The following is a 20768-nucleotide window of genomic DNA, read 5'->3' as shown; positions in this document are numbered from 1 at the left end:
AGGTTTTTGCTATAGGGCACATGCGCTCGCCAGACAGAGAGAAACAGAGAGACAGAAAGAGAGAAATCACCCCCAGGGGGGATGGCCATGCCACAATCCCTTCTCCTCCATTCTCTCGGGATCCTGGGCACGCATGCACACACGCCTGGCGTGAGTTTGAAGCCACTGGGTCCGGGACGCGAACTGCGGTCGACTACATGGGAGTCCAGTGACATAGCCATTATGCTAACTGCTGGTCCCCCCGGCATGATTTTTAACGTGGGACTCACATTGTGCAGTCACCCACATGAGATCCAGCTGCCTTAATACACCACGCCACTGGCTGGCCCTACACTCTTCTTAACACGTGGTCTGTCCTGCCCATGGGGAGCTCAGGTCTCTGAGAAAGAGGAAACAGTCCAGACAGTCCAGACTGAGGCCTGAGGACCGGGAGACTTGAGGACCCCTTGTGCCTGCATATAAGGAATAGCTGGGCATGGAGAGGGACGCAGAGGAATCCTCGCACATGTTGGTCCAACCCACCGCTTGTCTTCTCTCCTCTCTGGATTTCGTGCCTCCATCCAAGCTTGCAGGGATTTAGGGGCATAAAGAGACTTCCACAGGAAGGAAAGGCCCTGCCTCTTCCAGAGACCGACCTCCCCCATTGCTGTCTTCTGGGAGTTTCGGGTACAAGGAAGACTGTAGGGTGCCAGGTGCCAGGATCGGAGACCCCGAGCTTGAGCGTCCACGGTCGCGCACTTAGGTATAGGTCACGCAGCAGGGGCGCGAGGGCTCGGTTGTGTCAGGATTCTTATAGCATTACTGATGTTCATGGTCAGGGCCACGGGTGGTCCTCCGAGGGGCCAGCCTCTGCTGGGCCACTTTCAGCAGATTGTCGGGGCCTCGTGTGGGACAGCATTGCTTGTCGGTTAGCGCTTCAGTGGGTTAAGGACTGGACGTGGATTCTGGGAGCGAGTCTACGTTCCTGGAGTGTGTAGAGACTTAAGCCATGTCAGACTTGGGGGATTCATGTATTTCTGGGTTCACCTAAGCCAAAGCTCTCAAGTGCATTTTGTTTTTCATTTTATTCTTTTGGCAATCCAATGAAGGCTCTGACCATCGACATAATTTTCTGTAGAGAATTTTACGTTCTAGGGTGCGTGAAGTATTTCTTCCATTTACCCCTCCCAAGTGCATTTTAGGTGGGACCTCAGAGGTCCTGGGGCAGAGAGGCTGTTGGTGTGCACTAGGTGATAGGTGTGCTGTCGAGGCCTTGGGGACGTTTATGGTGGAGCCTGGAGTGACAAGCCCTGGGACATGGAGCCAAGGGCAGACACTAGGATTGCAGGTGAATTTAGAGCAAAGCTCAGGTTAGTGACAAGTCCCAGGGCAGAGGGATTTAGGTTTGTGCTAGGCCTCAGGTGTCTTTATGGTCCCTTGGGGAAGTGATAGGCCTTGGGACAGTGGGGTTGTGGTATGTGACAGGCTACCTGCCTTCATGCGGGATGGTGACAGGCCCCTTCTTATCTCTGTAGGAGACAAGCAGTCAAAGAAACAAGAGAAAAGGCCAGCGACGGTGTCCTCCCAGTTTGTGGACGAAGCTCTGTGTGCGTGCGAGGAGCACCTTAGCAACCTGGCCCACATGGACATCGACAAGGACCTGGAGGCCCCGCTGTACTTCAGCCCTGAGGGCTGGTCCGTCTTCCTCCACCGCTACTACCAAGTAGTCCAGTGAGTACCCCTGCAGCCAGGGCCATGTGGCAGGGACAGGTGCTCAGGGACAGACCCTCTGTCTACACTGCTCCCACCCCTTCCCCACGTCGGCCTGTTCTGTTCATCCTGCTACTCTCCTGCTCAGGAACACTCAATGGCTCCCATTGCTTCTCTGATAAGATCCAAACCATTCTTCCTGGTTCTTAGCATAGTGTATACACTGAGATCGTGGGCCAAGCTGTCCAGTAGACCTGAGTTTGAGTCCTGGCTTTGCAGTTTCCAAGTTCTGTGACCTGGGAAATGTTACTCTCTTCTTGAGTTTTACTTTTCTCAAATACAAAATATATTTTAATTTTTTTTATTTCAGTTTTTTTGGAGAGGTTTTTGCGATAGGGCACGTGCGCTCGACAGAAAGACAGAGAGAGACAGAAAGCGAGAAATCAACCCCCGGGGAGATGGCCACGCTGCAATCCCTTCTCCATTCTTGGGATCTTGGGCACGCATGCACATGTGCCAGGTGTGAGTAAGCCACCGGGTCCGGGACTTGAACCATGGTCGACTACATGGGAGTCCAGTGACAAAGCTATTACGCCAACTGCTGATCCTGCAAAATAGATTTTAAAAGAATGCCTGCCTCAAAGGTGGGAGTAGAGAGGATATATGTATTATGTGCTTGGCACAGGCCCATGACCCACGCACAAAATCGGAATCCATGCCAGGCAGATTTTTTTTCTAGAGGCCACTTGCCAGACTGTTGCAAAGGAGGCTGACCAGAAGGAAGTAAATAGATTTTATACTTTAAAAAAAAAAAGAGGGGGGTCTTTTGTGGTCAGTCAAGCTTTAAAAACCGAGATTAAACCAAACTATGGAGAGGGATGGCTTTTGTGATCAATCAAGCTTGAAAAACTGAACTGAGGGAACCAGCAGTTAGCGTAATGGCTATGTCACTGGACTCCCACGTAGTCAACCGTGGTTCGTGTCCCGGACCCAGTGGCTTAAAACTCACGCCGGGCGCGTGTGCGTGCGTGCCCAAGATCCCAGGAGGAGAATGGAGGAGAAGGGATTGCGGCGTGACCATCCCCCCTGGGGGGTGATTTCTCGCTTTCTGTCTCTATGTCTCTGTCTGTCTGGCAAGCGCACGCGCCCTATAGTGAAAAAAAAAAAAATAAAAACTCTCAAAAAAAAAGAAAAAAACTGAACTGAACAAAATTAAACAAGGTTTGGGGCTGGCAGGTAGCACGGTGGTTGGGGCGTTGGACTCCCACAAGGTCGACCTCCATTTGAGTCCTGGACCTGGTGGTTTGCTTTCTCGCTTTCCTTCTCTCTCTGGTCCAGCTGAAAAATCATAATAAATAAAATTAAATAAATAAATATTTTTAAAAATGTAAACAGGAGGTAGGCAGGTGGCATGGTGGATAAGGCTGCTGGACTCCCACTTGGTCGACTGTGGTTTGAATCCCTGACCTAGCGGCTTGCTCTCTTACTTCTCTCTCTCACTCTGTCCGTCTCTGGTCAAATTAAAATAAGTAAATAAATAAATAAAGTTAAATAAAATAATTCTTTTTTTTGGGAGAGGTTTTTGCTCTAGGGCACATATGCTCTCCAGAATAACAGAGACAGACAGACAGACAGCGAGAAATCACCCCCGAGGCAGGATGGCCACACCACAATCCCGGCTCCTCCATTCTCCTCTCGGGATCTTGGGCACGCACATACACGAACCCAGTGTGAGTCAGCCACCAGGTCCGGGACTTGAACCATGGTCGACTACATGGGAGTCCAGCGACATAGCCATTATTACGCCAACTGCTGGTCCCATAAAATATTTTTTAACTAAAAAAATTAAACAGTGTTCTCTGCTGCAGGACTTTGCAGAACCTATTGGGGGTGTCAGCCTCAGAGAGCAAGCAGCGTACCCTGTGCTTCCGTGACCCTGACACCCTTCCTTTCCTCAGTCACCCTCAGGGAAGGGCAGTGTTTTCAGAACACACTTAGGTGAGTTCTTGAGCAGGGGGAAGGAGGACCAAGAGAGGGTGCTGCCCTAGGAGAGAAGGTGCAGCAGCGGTGTGCAGGAGGGACTGGTGGGAGCAGGCAGGAGAATCCTCAGCCAGCATTACTCCAGCCCCTCCTATGTGCCAAGCATTGTGCCAGGCCCCTGCCCTCAAGGGGGACACAGCTCAAGGTGGGAGGCCTTCAACAAGCCAGCTGGGGCGGGGTGCTAAGGGTCTCTGCTGGCCTGGTGTTAACAGAAAGGAACGGATGGACCTCATTACCCAATGGGGGGAACTGAAGAACTAATGAATGAGCTCTTACTGACGCACATAATCAGAAAACCCACAACTCAGCTGTATAATTCATTCGTATCTTTTCCAAATGTCAGCAAATGACAAGCAGGTGACTCTATTCTTTCCTCTTAGTTATCAGAAAATATATAGACTATTTTTGTTTGTTTGTTTGTTAATTTGCTATGGGGGGGGGCACATGCTCTCACTGGTGAGAGTGAGAGAGCAAGAAAGTGAGAAAGCATCCCCCTCACACCTAGGATGGATGACCGTGCCACAATCCCTTCTCCTCCATTCTCCTCTTGGGATGCGGGGCGTGCTTACAAGCATGTACTTGGCCTGTTCTTCAAGCTGTCAGGTCTGGGGCTAAAACCATTTGGTTAGTCGCATGGAGTCCAACTGCCTTAACCACCACACCACCAGGCTGGCCTTAAAGCTACCCTTAAACTAAGAAATATCACAGCTGACTTAGAACATTAGGTGTAAAGCTCATGAGCCCTTTTTATTCTGAAGTGTGCATAAGCTCCAGAAGGAAGTAGGAGCCTCCCAAAAGTCAGGATTACATAAACTATTGTATCAAGTAACAGATACATAGTGTTGAGTGCTGCAGTATGGACAATTAGCATTCATTTATTCATTTCATTTAATATTTACTGTCATTTCTCAACTTAAAAAAAAAAATCTATGGGGCCAGCAGGTGGCGTGGTGGTTAAGGGCGCTGGACTCCCACATGGACGACCACGGTTCAAGTCCCGGATCTGGTGGCTTGCTTTCTCACTTTCTCTCTTTCTCTCTTTTTCTCTCACCAAATTAAAATAAATAAGCAAATAAAATAAATAAAGTTAAATAAAGTAATTCTAAAAAAAAAAAAAATCTATGGGGCCAGCAGGTGGCATAGTAGATAAGGTTCTAGACTCCCTCATGGCTGACCATGGTCTGAGCCCCAGACCTGGCAGCTTGAAAATCACACTGGGGGGCTGGCAGGTGGTGTGGTGGTTAAAAGTGCTGGACTCACACATGACCGACCGCAGTTCGAGTCCCATATCTGGTGGCTTGCTTTCTCACTTTCCCTCTCTCTGTCTTTCTCTGGTCAAATTAAAAAATAATCATAATAAATAAAGTCGAATAAAATAATTTTTTTAAAAAGAGAGAGAGAGAAGAAAATCATACTAGGCATGTGTGTGTGCAAGGCCAAAAAAGACAAAGGAGAGTGGAGGAGATGGGATTGTGGCCACCCTTGAGGGGGGTGATTTCTTACTTTCCCTCTGTCTCTCTGGCAAGTGCACATGCCCTATGGTAAAATCTTTTTTTTTTTTTTAAGAATTATTTATTCTATTTAACTTTACTTATTTTTTAATTTGACCAGAGAGATAGAGAGAAAATGAGAAAGCAAGCCTCCAGGTCTGAGACTCGAACCACAGTTGGCCATGTGGAAGTCCAGTGCTCTCAAACACCACACCACATGCCGGCCCTTGTTAAAAAGCTTTAAAAAAAAATATTAAAAACAAAACAAAAAACAAATCCATGCCTCACCAGCCAGACTTTTTTCAAGGATGACTTTTCATAAAAATACGATTTGCTTTTTGCTAAATGTAGTCATATTATCTTGTCAAATATACATTCTCAAACTACACTGCCCTGTCACTCCCTGTAATACGTCCCTGGGCTACACTGCAGATATAGTGAGCAGATACTTACTGCCGTGGACCACCAGTTTGTCAGAATTTAGTGTGAATATTATTCCTGGGAGACCCGGCCAAGGCCCCTCCATCTGGCTGTCCTGGTTCCTGGGCCTGCCTCAACGGCTGCTGCCTCCTCTTAGAAAGAAACAATTGTTCCATGGCTGGAGACTTTCAAGAGCTGGGGTGTTAAAGAGAAGTGGGTATCAGGACCGGCAGCTGGCGTAATGGCTATGTTGCTGGACTCCCATGTAGTCCACGACGGTTCAAGTCCTGGACCCAGTGGCGTAAACTCACACTGGGTGCATGTGCATGTGTGCCCAAGATCCCGAAAGCAGAATGGAGGAGAGGAGATTGCAGTGTGGCCATCCCCCCTGGGGGGCAATTTCTCACTTTCTGTCTCTCTGTCCCTCTCTATCTCTCCCGCGAGCGCACGCACCCTGTAGTAAAAACCTCTCCAAAAAAAAAAGAAAAGAAATGAGTATCCAGTGAAGGCTTCCTTTCTGTTCGGTCAGAAGAAATGGGAGAGTTCAGATGAGGCAACTGTCTGGGAACTTGGTGATGTGGTCTCCTGTAGGGAACTTTGTCTGTGACTCCTGTCTATATTGACCACCTGCCAAGGTGAGCACTTGCCAAAGTCCAGCCAGCCTTCATTCATTCATTTAACAGATATTCCGGGGGTGCCTGATAAGCATCAGACTTAGTGCTTGGGGATGGGATCCCACAGAGCAACGGCCAGCATGCCCCTGCTCTGGGGCAGTGTGTGTCCCACTGAGGCAGGCGGGCAGGGAGCAGGTGGGCGTGTCGGGTGGGTGAGTGATGGGAGGAGGACAGAGCAAGGAGAGGCGGGGGCAAATATGCTGGGAAGGGAAGAGACCAGGAAGGGGCCCACCTACCAGCCAGCATTAGGTCCAGGTTAGCAGGGGCATGGGCCCCACAAAGCACCTGCGGATGAAAGAATCAGGCGGATTTATCCTGGCTCAGCCACTCAGCTCACGGTGGCCTTGAGCAAATCTCCAAGCTTCAGTTTATAGTTCTCTACAGTGGGACGTAATCATTCCCTGCAGGGCTGTTGAGAGGATTGTGACGAGATGCGGAGAGCCCTTGGCACAGTGGTGCTCCATCATTAGAGGTTGAGATGATTAAATTTCACTAAAGGCAGTTTTTTAAAAATTTATTATCATTTTTATTTAATTTTATTATCATTATTAATTTATTTATTCCTTTTTAATTTGACCAGAGAGAGAGAGAAAGGGAAAGTGAGAAAGCAAGCAAGCTGCCAGGTCCAGGACTTGAACCTTGGTTGGCCATATGGGAGTCCAGTGCCTTAACCATCTGCTGGCCTCCAAAGTCAATTTTTATTTTTGGAGAGGTTTTTGCTATAGGGCACATGTGCTCACCAGAAAGCCAGAGAGAGACAGAGAGACAGAAAACAAAAATCACCCCCCGGGGGGGATGGCCACGCCACAATCCCTTCTCCTCCACTCTCCTCCCGGGATCTTGGGCACGCATGCACATGCACCCAGCATTAGTTTAAGCCACCTGGTCCAGGACTCGAACCATGGTCAACTACATGGGAGTCCAGCGACATAGCCATTACGCTAACTGCTGGTCCCCCATTTTAATGTACTGGGAAGGAAAGTGGACCAAGGTGGAGTGTTGGGGCGGGCAGATGGGGAGATGGTGGAGTCATCGGAATTTTCTCGTCCCTTCCCATTCCTGTAGTCTGGGCAGGGTAGGACTGGGGGTAAGGGTGGCCTACCGGTGGGAAACAGAGATCTGGGAGGGGTCTGTTGACATGCCTGGGGGAGGGCTAACCAAGGCTGGTTGGACCACAGGGGTTGGGGGTGTCCTGTCATGTGCACCCACCTGCTTCCCAGGCCCGGCCTTGCCCAATCCCTTGGTCTCCCCACAGCGAGGGGGCAGAGCTCAGGCACCTGGACACCCAGGTCCAGCGCTGTGAGGACATCCTGCAGCAGCTCCGGGCCGTGGTGCCCCAGATGGACATGGAAGGGGAACGCAACATCTGGATCGTGAAACCAGGAGCCAAGTCCCGCGGACGAGGTGGGGGCGCCCCTCCTCCCTGCATCAGCACCCCATGACCCGCGTCCCCCATTAGAGGCCAGGGAGGTTCATCGTGCAGGCTCTTTGGAAGCCAAGCTGCCTGGACTTGAATCCCAGCTCTGATACGAATATGCTGTGTGACCTTGAGCAAGTTATAGCACCTCTCTGAACCTCAGATCCCTGTGAAACGGGGATATTGGGGCCAGCAGGTGGCATGGTGGTTAAGGTGGTGGACTTCCACATGGCTGACCACGGTTTAAGTCCTAGATCTGGCAGCTCGCGTTCTCGCTTTCTCTCTCTGTCTCTCTCTGGTGACCACACGAGCCTTGTCACAAATTAAAAAAAATAATAATGACAATGATAAATGATGTTAAGTAAATCATTCTTTTTAAAAAAGGAAAAAGAAACAGGGATATTACCTGTGAGGTGAGAGTGAACTGAAGGGGTTGATCCAAAGCTCAGCGTGGAGCCTGGCGCAGAGTGGTGACCCCATAATCATTGGCGGCTGTCATGATGTCGTTTGATCCCCTCCTGCCCTCAGAGTTTGGGCTAATGATTTCGATAGGTTTGGTGAGACTCACAGCAGTCAGTTGCTTGTCATCTAAGGGCTCTAAGATTCAACCAGTGCAGCCTTGTGGGGTGTAGCCTAGTGAGTAATCACCCCGCGGGGTGATTTCTTGCTTTCTGTCTGTCTCTCCAGCGAGCGCACACACCCTATAGCAGAAATCTCTGCGAAAAAAGGAAGTGCTTAGATTCTGTGCCTTCACGCAGTAACTGCCATGCAGGTGCCATTGTCATTAGCTGATCCCAGTTACTCAGCAAGTGTGAGTGGAGTTGAGCAGGAGAGCCAGCAGGCTGGGCCGTGCATCAGCCCAGGCTCTAACGACTGCACAGGGCCCTCCACGGCGTAGGACACCAGTGCCTCCAGATGCTGCCCACGTAGAGCTGCTGCAGCTCCAGGCGCTCTGGGACCTCCAGGGGGTGTCACAGTTAAAGTCCTTTTTTACCTTTAGAAACAATTTGCTGGGTCTGCACTGGGGCCTGGCTGACCACGTGGTTCAATTCCTGGGCCCAGTGGCTTGAAAAACATGCCGGTCTCTCTCTCTCTCACGCTGTCCCTTGCTGGTCAAATTAAAATAAATAAATAAATAAAGATTAAGGGGGGAAAAAACCATGCTGGGTGAATGTGCATGCGTGCTCAAATTCCTGAAAGGATGGAGAGATTGAGAAGGGATTGACTGTTCCCCATGGGGGGTGGTTTCTCCTCTCTTTCTCTGGTGAGCACATGCACCCTCTGGCACACAAAAGAAGACAAAAATACTCATTTTAATTTAGTTTTAGTTTAGTTTTTTTTTTTTTGAGAGGTTTTTGCTACAGGGCACATGCGCTTGCCAGAAAGAGAGAGACAGAGAAACTAAAAGCAAGAAATCCCCCTCCCAGGGAGGATGGCCACACCACAATCCCTTCTCCTCCATTCTCCTCTTGGGATCCTGGGCATGCACACGCATGTGCCTAGCATGAGTTTAAGGCACCCGTCTGGGACTCTAACTGTGGTTGACTACATGGGAGTCCAGTGACATAGCTATTATGCCAACTGCTGGTCCCTTAACTTCCCTTCTTATAAAAGAGATAAAGTACTGTTTTCTGCCTAGGAAAATGGCTAGAATAAATGTCAGTCAACAGCGTTAGGTAAGATGTGGGCAGACACACTCGTATGTTCTTGGTGAGAATGCACATCAGTAGGATGTCTTTGGCAATACAAGATGACAAATGCACATACCCATGAAGCCAGCACACCAGTGGCTAGACATTTATGCTCCAGTTAATTCCTGATAATATGAGTTAACTTTACTGACGCTCACCATGTGCCAAGCACTAGTTCACATCCTGAACATGCTTGGATTCATATAATCCTCTGAAACTGAGGCAGGTGTAGACTCTCGCAAAGCCTGAAAGGGTATCTGTAAGGACTTGACAACAGCAGGTGGCTGCATCTGGGAAAGGAAACCTGTTTATTATACAACGGAAGTCTTTAAAAAGTTCATGAAAGGGGAACCAGCAGATGGCATGATGGCTATGTCGCTGGACTCCCGTGTCGTCGACCGTGGTTTGAGTCCCAGACCCCTTGGCTTATATTCACGCCGGGTGCGTTTATGTGCATGCCCAAGATCCTGAGAGGAAAATGGAGAAGGGATTGCAGTGTAGCCATCCCCCCTTGGGGGTGATTTCTCACTTTCTGTCTCTCTGTCTCTCTCTGTCTATCTGGCCAGCAGCACTCGCCCTATAGTAAAAACTTCTCCAAAAAAATTAATTCATTCATTTAAAAAAAGTTCATGAAAGGGCCAGCAGATGGTGTGGTGGTTAAGGCACTAGACTCCCACATGTTTGACTGCAGTTTGAGTCCCAGACCTGGCAGCATGTGTCCTATACCAAATTTTAAAATAATAGTAAATAAAATTAGGTAATTCTTTTTTAAAAAGTCATTGAAAATGTATATTATGGAAAAACTATACATAGATTTCAAAATTTTCATCACCAAGATGAGCAGGTGGCATAAGGGTTATGTTACTGGACTCCCACGTAGTTGACTGTGGCTTGAGTCCCAGACCCAGTGGCTTAACATTCACTCCGTGCGCATGTGTGTGCGTGCCCCCACTCCTGAGAGCATCATGGAGGAGAAGGGACTGCGGCGTGGCCATCCTCCCAGGGGATGATTTATCGCTTCCTGTCTCTCTGTCTTTCTCTCTCTCTCTGGTGAGCAGTTGCACCCCGTAGGAAAAATCTGCCTTTAAAAAGACTTATTTTTCTGCACCAAAAATAAGCTTATATTTATTTTGTTTTCCACAAACTTTTAAAGTTTCTGTATATGCCTTTCAGTACTAATTTTTTTTGTTTGTTTTATAGTCCATTAATTATTGGGGAAAAAATATTTGTACATGTTTTTAAAAGCCCTCTATGGGGCCAACCCTTTAGCCTAGTGGTTAAGGGAGCCAGATCCCACATGGTAGATTAACTCCTGGTGTGGTGATCTGAAAAACATTCCAGGCATGTGTGTATATGCCCACAAATCCTCACAGGATGGAGAAATGGAGAATGGATTCCGGCGTGGCCAGGCCCCGTTGAGCGGTGCTTTCTCCCACTCTCTCTGGCAAGCACACACACTCTGACAATTAAAAAAGCAAAACAAAACTGGGACCAGCTGGTGGCATAGTGGTTAAGGTGCTGGACTCCCACATTGTCAACCACGGTTTGAGTTTTGGACCTGGTGACTTAAAACTCATGCCAGCACATGTGTGTGCATGCCCAAAATCCTGAGAGGAGAAGAGATTGTGGAGTAGCCATCCTTCTGGAGGGTGATTTCTTGCTTTCTGTCTCTCTGTCTCTCTCTTGTCTCTGGCGAGCACTCATGCCTTATAGCAAAAATGTTTTAAAAGCAAAACAGAAACAGAATACTCTTTGGTCCATACATATATTCCTTTTCCTTCTTTTATTTTTTTTAAGAGAGGTTTTGCTATAGGGTGCCTGCACTCACTGGAGAGACAGACAGGAAGTGAGAAATCACTCCCCAGGAGGGGATGGCCATACTGCAGTCCCTGCTCCTGCATTCTCCTTGGGATGTTGGGCACGCACCCGCATGCACCCAGCGCGAGTTTCAAGCCTCTGGGTCCAGGACTCCAACTGCACTTGGCCATGTGCGAGTCCAGCAACATAATCGTTATTCCATCTGCTGGTCCCCGTATATTCCTTTTCAAACTGACTAGTTTCAAACAAAACCGATTAGTTAGACAAAATTTAAAAATCCTTTTTTTATATATAATAATAATAATTATTATTATTATTTAATTCACCAGAGAGAGAAAAAGGGAGGGAAAGTAAGAAAGCCATCCACCAGATCTGGGACTCGAACCATAGTCAGCCATGTGGGAGTCCAGCACAATAACCACCATGCCACCTGGCAGCCCCTTAAATTCTTAGCTTTCCCAAGGAACAGGGTTCTGGGTTGGGACAAGGGAGGCAGCCTTCTCTAGTTGGCTCCATTGGATCCATGGGGATGGAAGCGTAGGATGAGCTGCCCACGGTCCCTGGGCCTCCTCCCACTGATCCTGACCTCTCACGCCCTGACACCCCTCTCCCCTCAGGCATCATGTGCATGGACCACCTGGAGGAGATGCTGAGGCTGGTGGACTGCAACCCCATGATGATGAAGGACGGCAAGTGGGTGGTGCAGAAGTACATTGAGCGGCCCCTGCTCATCTTCGGCACCAAGTTCGACCTGAGGCAGTGGTTTCTGGTGACTGACTGGAACCCACTTACCGTGTGGTTCTACCGTGACAGCTACATCCGCTTCTCCACCCAGCCCTTCTCCCTGAAGAACCTGGACAAGTAAGCTCCACCACTCACCTCCCTGGAGTGCCCAGGTCAGCTGGGGAGCTGGCAAGCAAACAGGTGGAGACAGAGCAGCGGATCATGCTGCAGTGCTGGCTGCAGACCCAGCTCAGCAGGCAGGGAGGCAGGCAGGTCACGGCCCTCCCCGCCCTGCCGTCCTCCCTCCCAGCAGATGCTCACTGAGCATGTGCCATTCATGCTTCTAGGCTCTTGGGGTATGTCAGTGAACATAAGATCCCAGCTCTCAAGAGTTCACATTTTAGCAGGGAGAAACAAGCCATGACCAAAATATGTAAAATTATCTAATAGGTTAAAAGGTGGATGGGACCAGCAGTTGGCGTAATGGTTATGTTGCGGGACTCCCACGTAGTCAACCACAGTTCGAGTCCCAGACCCGGTGGCTTAAACTCACAGTGGGCATGTGTGCGTGCGAGCCCAAGATCCTGAGAGGAGAATGGAGGAGAAGGGATTGCAGTGTGGCCATCCCCTCTGGGGAGTGGGGGGGTGCTTTCTTGTTTTCTGTCTCTTTCTGGTGAGCGCATGTGCCCTATAGAAAAAGAAAAAAAAAAAAAACCTCTCCAAAGAAAGGTGGTATGGGTTGGGTCCAGCAGGCGGTGTAGTGGTTAAGGGGCTGGGTTCCCACATAGCTAACTGCGATTTGAGCCCCAGATCTGATGGCTCAACAACCATGCCAGGGACGTGTGTACGTGTGCCCAAAATCCTAGGAGGAGAGTGGAAGAGAAGGGGCTGAGGCTTGGCCATCCCCCAGGGGGATGATGTCTCACTTTCCATCTCACTGTCTCTCTGGAGAGTACACAAAGCCCTACAAAACAACAAAAAATGCCTTACAAAAACAAAAACAAAAAATGGTATATGTTATAAAAAAAGGAAATATAGAGCCAGGTAAAGGGAGGTCAAGAGGAATTCGAGAGGAGAAAGGCAAGAGGAGGTATTAACTTGGGGAGTAAGAAAAAGTCTTGAGGGGCCCAGCAGACGACATGGTGGTTGAGGCACTGGATTCCCACACAGCTGACGTTAGTTCAAGTCCCGGACCTGGCAGCTTGAAAATCACACCAGGCATGTGTGCATGCATGCCCAAAATCCTGAGAGGGAAATAGAGAAGAGATCGTAGTGTGGCTGCCCTCTGGTGGGGGGGTTGATTTCTCATCTTCCCTTTGTCTCTTTCTGTCTCTCTCTGGTGAGTACACAAGCCTCATGGCAAAAATCGTTTTTTTTAATTTTCATTTATTCATTTTATGGTAATATGACCAGAAAGAGACACAGAGAGAGAGAGAGAGAAGTGAGAAAGCAAGCTACCAGGTCTGAGACTTGAACCATGGTTGGCCATGTGAGAGTGTCCAGCACCTTAGTCACCAGGATGGAAGCAGCAGTAGGAAACTCAACATTCAGCTATCAGCCTTTGTGTTAGATGTGCCACTTTCTATATTCTCTCTCATTCTTTTTCTTTTAAAGAAAGAAAAAAGTTTTTGAGAAGTTTTTGCTATAGGGCACATGCGCTCACCAGAAAGAGAGAGACAGAGAGACAGAGAGACAGAAAGCGAGAAATCACCCCCCAGGGGAGATGGCCACGCCGCAATCCCTTCTCCTCCATTCTCCTCTCGGGATCTTGGGCACATGAGCCCAGCATGAGCTTAAGCCACTGGGTCTGGGACTCGAACTGTGGTCAACTACGTGGGAGTTCAGCGACATAGCCATCACACCAACTGCTGGTCCCTAAAGAAATTATTTAATTTGATTATTATTTTTTTTAATTTGCTATAGGACATGTGCACGCACCAGAGACAGAAAGTGAGAAAGCAAGCTCCTAGGTCTGGGACTTGAGCCTCAGCCGTCCATGTGCCAATGCCTTTAACCACCATGCTCCTGCTGGCCCCTCTCAGTCATTCTTTATAAAATCCCAGTGAATATGGGAGGAGCATGCCTCGGTGACCTACCTAGGATCTCACGACTAGCCAGTAGTGAAGGTGGGACTTGAACACAACTCGACAAATACAGAACTATACACTTACATGCTTTCTTATCTCCCAAAGCACTGGGAGGGCTTAGCATCTTAAGAGATAGGACTGGCTCTGGCCCTCAGGAGAATTTAGTGGGGCTGGGCCTTGTCCTTTCTGTCTCCCTGGTAGGGCCCCATCTCAGGTTAGACGGTGCAGGTGGCTCAGGCCAGGATTTCCCTGCCCTCGCTGCGTTTGGGTGGGAGGGGCACATGGCCACACCTCGGCCCTCTGTTCTCCGCCCAGCTCGGTACACCTGTGCAACAACTCCATCCAGAAGCACCTGGAGAACTCGTGCCATCGGCATCCACTGCTGCCCCCCGACAACATGTGGTCCAGCCAGAAGTTCCAGGCCCACCTACAGGAGATGGGGTCCCCCCACGCTTGGTCCACCATCATCGTGCCTGGCATGAAGGCTGCCGTGATCCACGCGCTCCAGACCTCCCAGGACTCCGTCCAGTGCCGGAAGGCCAGCTTTGAGCTCTACGGTGCCGACTTTGTGTTCGGGGAGAACTTCCAGCCCTGGCTGATTGAGATCAACGCCAGCCCCACCATGGCACCCTCCACGGCCGTCACTGCCCGGTTGTGTGCTGGTGTCCAGGCCGACACGCTGCGCGTGGTCATCGACCGGCGGCTGGACCGCAGCTGCGACACAGGAGCCTTCGAGCTCATCTATAAACAGGTGAGGTGTTCGGGCCCAGGCAGGACCCCAGGGCATCTGACCCTTCTTTCAGGCAGCTCCATGGTGAAGCACAAGGGTCTACACTCAGACGCAGTTTATTTATTTATTTTTTGAGAGGTTTATGCTATAGGGCACGTGCGCTCGCCAGACAGACAGAGAGAGAGACAGAGAGACAGAAAGCGAGAAATCACCCCCCAGGGGGGATGGCCATGCCGCAATCCCTTCTCCTCCATTCTCCTCTCGGGATCTTGGGCACGCACACGCACATGCGCCCGGCTTGAGTTTTAACCCACCGGGTCCAGGATGCAAACCACGGTCTATTACATGGGAGTCCAGCGACATAGCCATTACGCTAACTGCTGGTCCCATCTCATACGCAGTTTAAGACCTGGATTCACGTCCTCGTCTTGCCATGGGGTCCTAGGACAGCCACTTTGCTTCTTTGAGCCTCAGTTTCCTCCTCTGTACAGTGAGGATATTAGTACCGTCTTTCTCATGGGGGTTGAAAGAATAAACCGGGTTATGTATGGATAGTACTTCTCAAGAGGCATATAGTACAGTGCTAAGAGCACAGACTGTAGAACCTCCTGGGGTTCGAATCCGGTTGACTAAGGATAAGCTATGTGACTTTGGACAAGTTCCTAACCTCTGGGCGGTCTGTTTCCTTATCTGGAAAGCGAGAATATAAATAGTCCCTAATTCATAAGGTGGTGAGGGTTACGTGAGTGGCTCTAAGTAAAGTACTTTATAATAAAGCCTGGCAGCGTAGCAAGTGCTGTACAAGCTGCTGTTGTCATTGTCATCACCTAACAGGGCTGGTAGGAGTTTCGTGCTGAAGGAAACCACCGATTTAGTGCCTAGGTGTAGAGTAAGCGTTCAGTAGCGGGCCAGCCCTGTGGTGCAGTGGTTAGGATCCAGCGTGGAGAAAGCTGGATCCCACACGACCCACTGGGGTTTGAATCCCAGCCCCATCAGCTTCAGGCCAGGCTCAATCCAAGAACCTGGCAAGATGTAGAATTGGGGGTGGGGGGCGGGCAGCAGGTGGCATGGGGATTAAGGCGCTGGTCTCCCACGCGGCCGACTACCGTTCAAGTCCCGGGTCTGGCTACTTGCTTTCTCATTTTCCCTGTCTGTCTGTCTCTGGTGAATGTGCATATCATATAGAAAATTAAAAACTAATATAATAATAATAGGGACCAGCAGGTGGTGGGGTGGTTAAGGTGCTGGACACTCCCACATAAATAAATAAATAAAATTAAATAGTTTTAAAAAATATATAATAATAATAAAATAAATATTTTTTACATAGATAAAAAATTATACAAAAAAGGATTGCTACGTGACAGAGCCCTGCTGGGTGGGTTCTCTTTGCCCCTCTCATGTGTGCATATGTGCTCTCTATGATGGATAAAACTAGATTTAAAAGAGTCAATGAGAGGGAATGGCTATTATTTTTTAAAGAATTATTTAATTTTACTTATTCACTCATTTTTAAAATTTATTTACTTTTTCTCTTTTTTCTTCTTCTTCTTTTTTTTTTTTGAGAGGTTTTCGCCATAGGGCACGTGCGCTTGCCAGACAGACAGAGACATAGAGACAGAAAGCAAGAGATCACCCCCCAGGGGGGATGGCCACGCCGCAATCCCTTCTCCATTCTCCTCTCAGGATCTTGGGCACGCATGCACACGCACCCGGCATGAGTTTTAAGCCACTGGGTCTGGGATGTGAACCGCGGTCGACTACATAGGAGTCCAGCGACATAGCCATTACGCTAACTGCTGGTCCCAAAATTTATTTTCTTTTAATTTGCCCAGAGCAAGACACACACACACACACACAGTGGGGGGGGGGGTGAGAAAGCAAGCCACCAGGTCTAGGACTCAAACCTGGTTGGCCATGGGGGAGTACCCAGCGCCTTAACCACCACGCCACCTGCTGGTCCCAGTAACTGCTATTATTATCATTATCATCATTATTTTACTCATCTTGTTTCAAAAAGATATATGAGGGGCCAACAGGTGGCGTGGTTTAAGTCCTGGACCCAGTAGTTTTAAATTCACACGTGGGAGTCCAGCACCTTGACCACTATGCCACCTGCTGCCCCCAACAAGATTTTTTTTTTTTTTAAAAGTTTTTCCCTTAGGGTGTGTGTGCTCACCAGAAAGACAGAGACAGACTGAGAGACAGAAAGCGAGAAATCACCCCCCGGGGGAATGGCCACGCCGCAGTGCCTTCTCCATTCTCCTCTCGGGATCTTGGGCACGCACGCACTTGCGCCTTGCATGAGTTTAAGCCACCAGGTCCAGGACTCGAACTGCGGTCGACTACATGGGAGTCCAGTGATAGCCATTACGCCAATTGCTGGTCCCCCCAACAAGATTTTTTAAAGTCAGTCAGCCAAGGATTTCTGAGTTCCTGCATGTAATTTTTTACAGTTGAGCTAAGTGCCTTTTGACTTAGATTTGACTTCCCTCAAAGTTTAGCTGTGGGGAGGGTCTCTCTGATCACATGACCTAAGTGTCTTCATCTTTCTTATTGTGATTGATCATCTCTTAGATTTCTATACTGGCATTTTGGTTTTAAGAAATGTAAATGAGGAAATTTAAGGGCAAGTGAATAGGACAAAGACAAGGGGAAGGTTTTGCTTTGCAGACCAGGCTCTGGAATGGGTGTCAGGAGACCCCAGCTCCAGAGATAGATCCAGAGTACCTGGCTTGGACACTGTGCATCTGCATTTTTATCACAGGTCCTGCTGTTCCCAAATGTGTTTTATTGCTGATTTCTTGGTCTTTAGTTTGTTTCTAAGACACCCTCCCCCCCTTATTTTGTTTTTGCTATAAGGTGTGTGTGCTTACTGGGGAGACAGTGAGAGGCAAAGTGAGAAATCTCCCCCTGGGGGCTTAGTCACACCATAATCCCTTTTTCATTCTCCTCTTAGGATTTTGGGCACACGCGCACACACACCCAGCTTGATTTTCAAGCCACTGGGTCTGGGACTCGAACTACCGTCGGCCATGTGGGAGTCCAGCTTGTTAACTACCACACCACCTGCTGACTCCAAGATTTGCATTTAAAAAAAAAAAAAAAGTTTGTTTCTTCTGTGAGAGAGAGAGACATGCACCCTCAACAGGGTCTCGTGTTACTATCCTCCCAGCCTTCCAAGCCAGCCAGGATCACGGGTGTGCGTGCCTGGCAGGTACAGGTGGACCAGGGAACAGAACTTGTGGTCTTCCAAATGAATCTGGCATCCCTTGAACAGTGCCTTATCACTGTGCCACCAAGCCAGCCCTCTTGTTTTCAGTGCAACCTGTAGTCAGGGTTCACACCTCACATTGGTATTTTTGTCTGTTTAATCTCGTAATCTAGGACAGACCTACAGCTTTGCTTTCCATAGTTTGGATCTTTTGAAGAGACCAGGCCAATTGTTTTCTAGAACTGTCCCACATTCTGGATTTATCTGATTGTTTTCTGTGTTGGTGTTTACCAAGGTCTTCTGTTACCTGAATGGCCTGCAAACTAGAAGCGAGGTCAAACAGCTTGATGAGGTTCAGGTTACACTTTGGAGGTGACCCTGGGTCCCCCGTCCATCACGAGGCATAGTCTGTCAGGATGCCTCATGATTAGTGGTGCTGTTTGACCGCGGGTGCAGGGGGTGGCTACCAGATCTCTCTGTTGTAAGCTATGTCCTCCCCTTTGTATTCTCGATTGCTTCGTGAGGTGATACGTTGGCTGTACACAAATGACACATTTTCCTGCTATCCTCTTCACCAAATTGTTTGCATATCGAGTTCTGATAATTGTCTTTTTTTTTAAGAGTTGCATAGTAGTACATTTCTGTTCTATGCAGTTGTTGGAAAAGTCATAATTTTTTTTTTATAAGAATTATCTTTTTTGGGGGGGAGAGATTTTTGCTATATAGGGCACATGCACTTGCCAGAAAGACAGAGAGCGACAGAGAGACAGAAAGCGAGAAATCACCCCCCAGTGGGGATGGCCATGCCGCAATCCCTTCTCCCCCATTCTCCTCTTGGGATCTTGGGCACGCACACACACACACCTGGCGTGAGTTTTAAGCCACCGGGTCTGGGACTCGAATTGCAGTCGACTACATGGGAGTCCAGCAATATAGCCATTATGCCAACTGCTGGTCCCAAGATTTATCTTATTTAACTTTATTTATTTATTTATTTTTGTATTTGACCAGAGAGGGACAGAGTGAGAGAGAGTGAGAAAGCAAGCCTCTGGGTCCTGGATTCGAACCACAGTTGATCACGTGGGAGTCCAGTGCCCTTAACCACCACGCCATTTCCCATCCCCACATATAGTATATTTTTTCTATGCAAAACTGTGTCATCATGTTTCCAACAATCTAGTATATTCATTCACTGAGATTCTTCTGTGAAGATGAGCTTGGGTTATTTGGGAGCTCTCGTTGTATTTTTTAAAAATAATTACTTAATTTTATTTTTGAGTTCACCAGAGAGAGAGACACACACACAGAGAGAGGGAAAGTAAGAAAGCAAGCCATCAGTTCTGGGACGTGAACTGCTGTCGCCATGTGGGAGTCCAGGGCTTCAACTACCACACCACCTGCTGGCCTCTCGTTGCTATATGTTTAGGGTGCTCCAAGTGACTCCAGTGTGTTAGATAGATTCTAATCTAGATCCTTTGATGACACAGAAGACACCGGAAAGCAGCTCCAGGTTGAAAGGAGAGTTGGTAGCCAGGCCTGGGAGACTGCAGGAGGTACAGCTGGGCAGTAGGACCTGAGAACTGCAAGACTGCAAGGAGCTCCTGTCCTGGACCCTTCCTCCCTCCCTCTGCAGATTGCCTACTTCATTCTCCACAGAGACTGCCTTTTCTTTCTCTCCTTTTTTAAATTTGCTACAGGGTCCATGCGCCTGCCAGAGAGAGACAGAGAGAAAGAGAAAGCATTCCCCGGGGTGTGGTCACACTGTAATCCTTTCTTCTCTGTTCCTCGATCTCGTCTGGATCTGGGTCATACACACACACGTGGCGTGTTTTTCAAGCCACCAGGGCCTGGGATTCGAACTACACAGTCAGCCAGGTGGGATCTGGCTCCCTTAGCCACTAGGCCATGGGGCTGACCAAGACTGCCTTTTTTAGGGCTCTTCGTTTTTGTTCCCCCATAACATGGTCTCACACGAGGCTCTCGGCAGGCTCCGAACCTCTCCTCTGTCTGGGTGTCATAACCAAAACTCTCTGTAGGGAATCTGATTGGCTCGGCTCAGGAAGCTGTACTATGGAGCGAAGGTGCACATGTTCCAGCAGGGGCTGGGCAGCCTGGGGTCAGTGCGTGGGTGTTCTTTGGCACAGCCAGGGATCCCCAGCTCTGGCTTACCCATCCTTGGGGCTCTGTGATTCTCTAGGTACTGATCAGGCTTCTAGAACCAACCCTCTAGATGACAGGGATGAGCTTCCTGATTCTTAGCCCAAAAACATTACTCTCTCTCTCTCTTTTTTTTTTTTCTAAGAGAGATTTTTGCTATAGGGCATGCGCACTTGCCAGAGATCCTTTCTACTTTATTCTCCTCTCAGGATTTTGGGCATGCACACACACACACCCAGCATGAGTTTTATTTTATTTTTTTAACTTTATTATTTTTCAGTTTGATCAGAAAGAGATAGAGAGAGAGAGAAAGTGAGAAAGTAAGCCACCAGGTCCAGGACTTGAACTGTGGTTGCCCATGGGGGAGTCCAGCACTTTTAAGCACCATACTACCTGCCAGCCCACCGGTGTGTTTTAAGCCACTGAGTCTTGGACTCAAACCATGGTCGATTATGTGGGAGTCCAACATAACCATTATGCCATCTGCTGGTCCTAACTTTCTCTTTTTAAGATTATTAATTTTATGGGACCAGCAGTTAGTGTAATGGCTATGTTGCTGAACTCCCTTGTAGCCGACCACAGTTTGAGTCCCAGGCCCAGGGGCCTAAACTCACACTC

The 20768-nt window shown here is 48.7% G+C and overlaps 1 protein-coding gene across 1 annotated transcript in view; it reads left to right on the top strand.

Moving 5' to 3' along the window:
• Positions 1 to 20768, top strand: part of TTLL3 (tubulin tyrosine ligase like 3) — a 39242-nt gene that overhangs the window by 14804 nt on the left and 3670 nt on the right. The window contains 4 exon segments of the mRNA XM_006152013.3: positions 1515 to 1710; positions 7569 to 7717; positions 11857 to 12100; positions 14365 to 14800. Coding sequence (XP_006152075.1) covers positions 1515 to 1710; positions 7569 to 7717; positions 11857 to 12100; positions 14365 to 14800 — 1025 coding nt within the window.

Source organism: Tupaia chinensis, unplaced genomic scaffold, assembly GCF_000334495.1.
Source record: "Tupaia chinensis unplaced genomic scaffold, TupChi_1.0 Scaffold000333_1, whole genome shotgun sequence".
NCBI classification, from domain to species: Eukaryota; Metazoa; Chordata; class Mammalia; order Scandentia; family Tupaiidae; genus Tupaia; species Tupaia belangeri.
The sequence above is the reverse complement of the archived record's forward strand: the minus strand, read 5'-3'. Positions and strand labels throughout refer to the sequence as shown.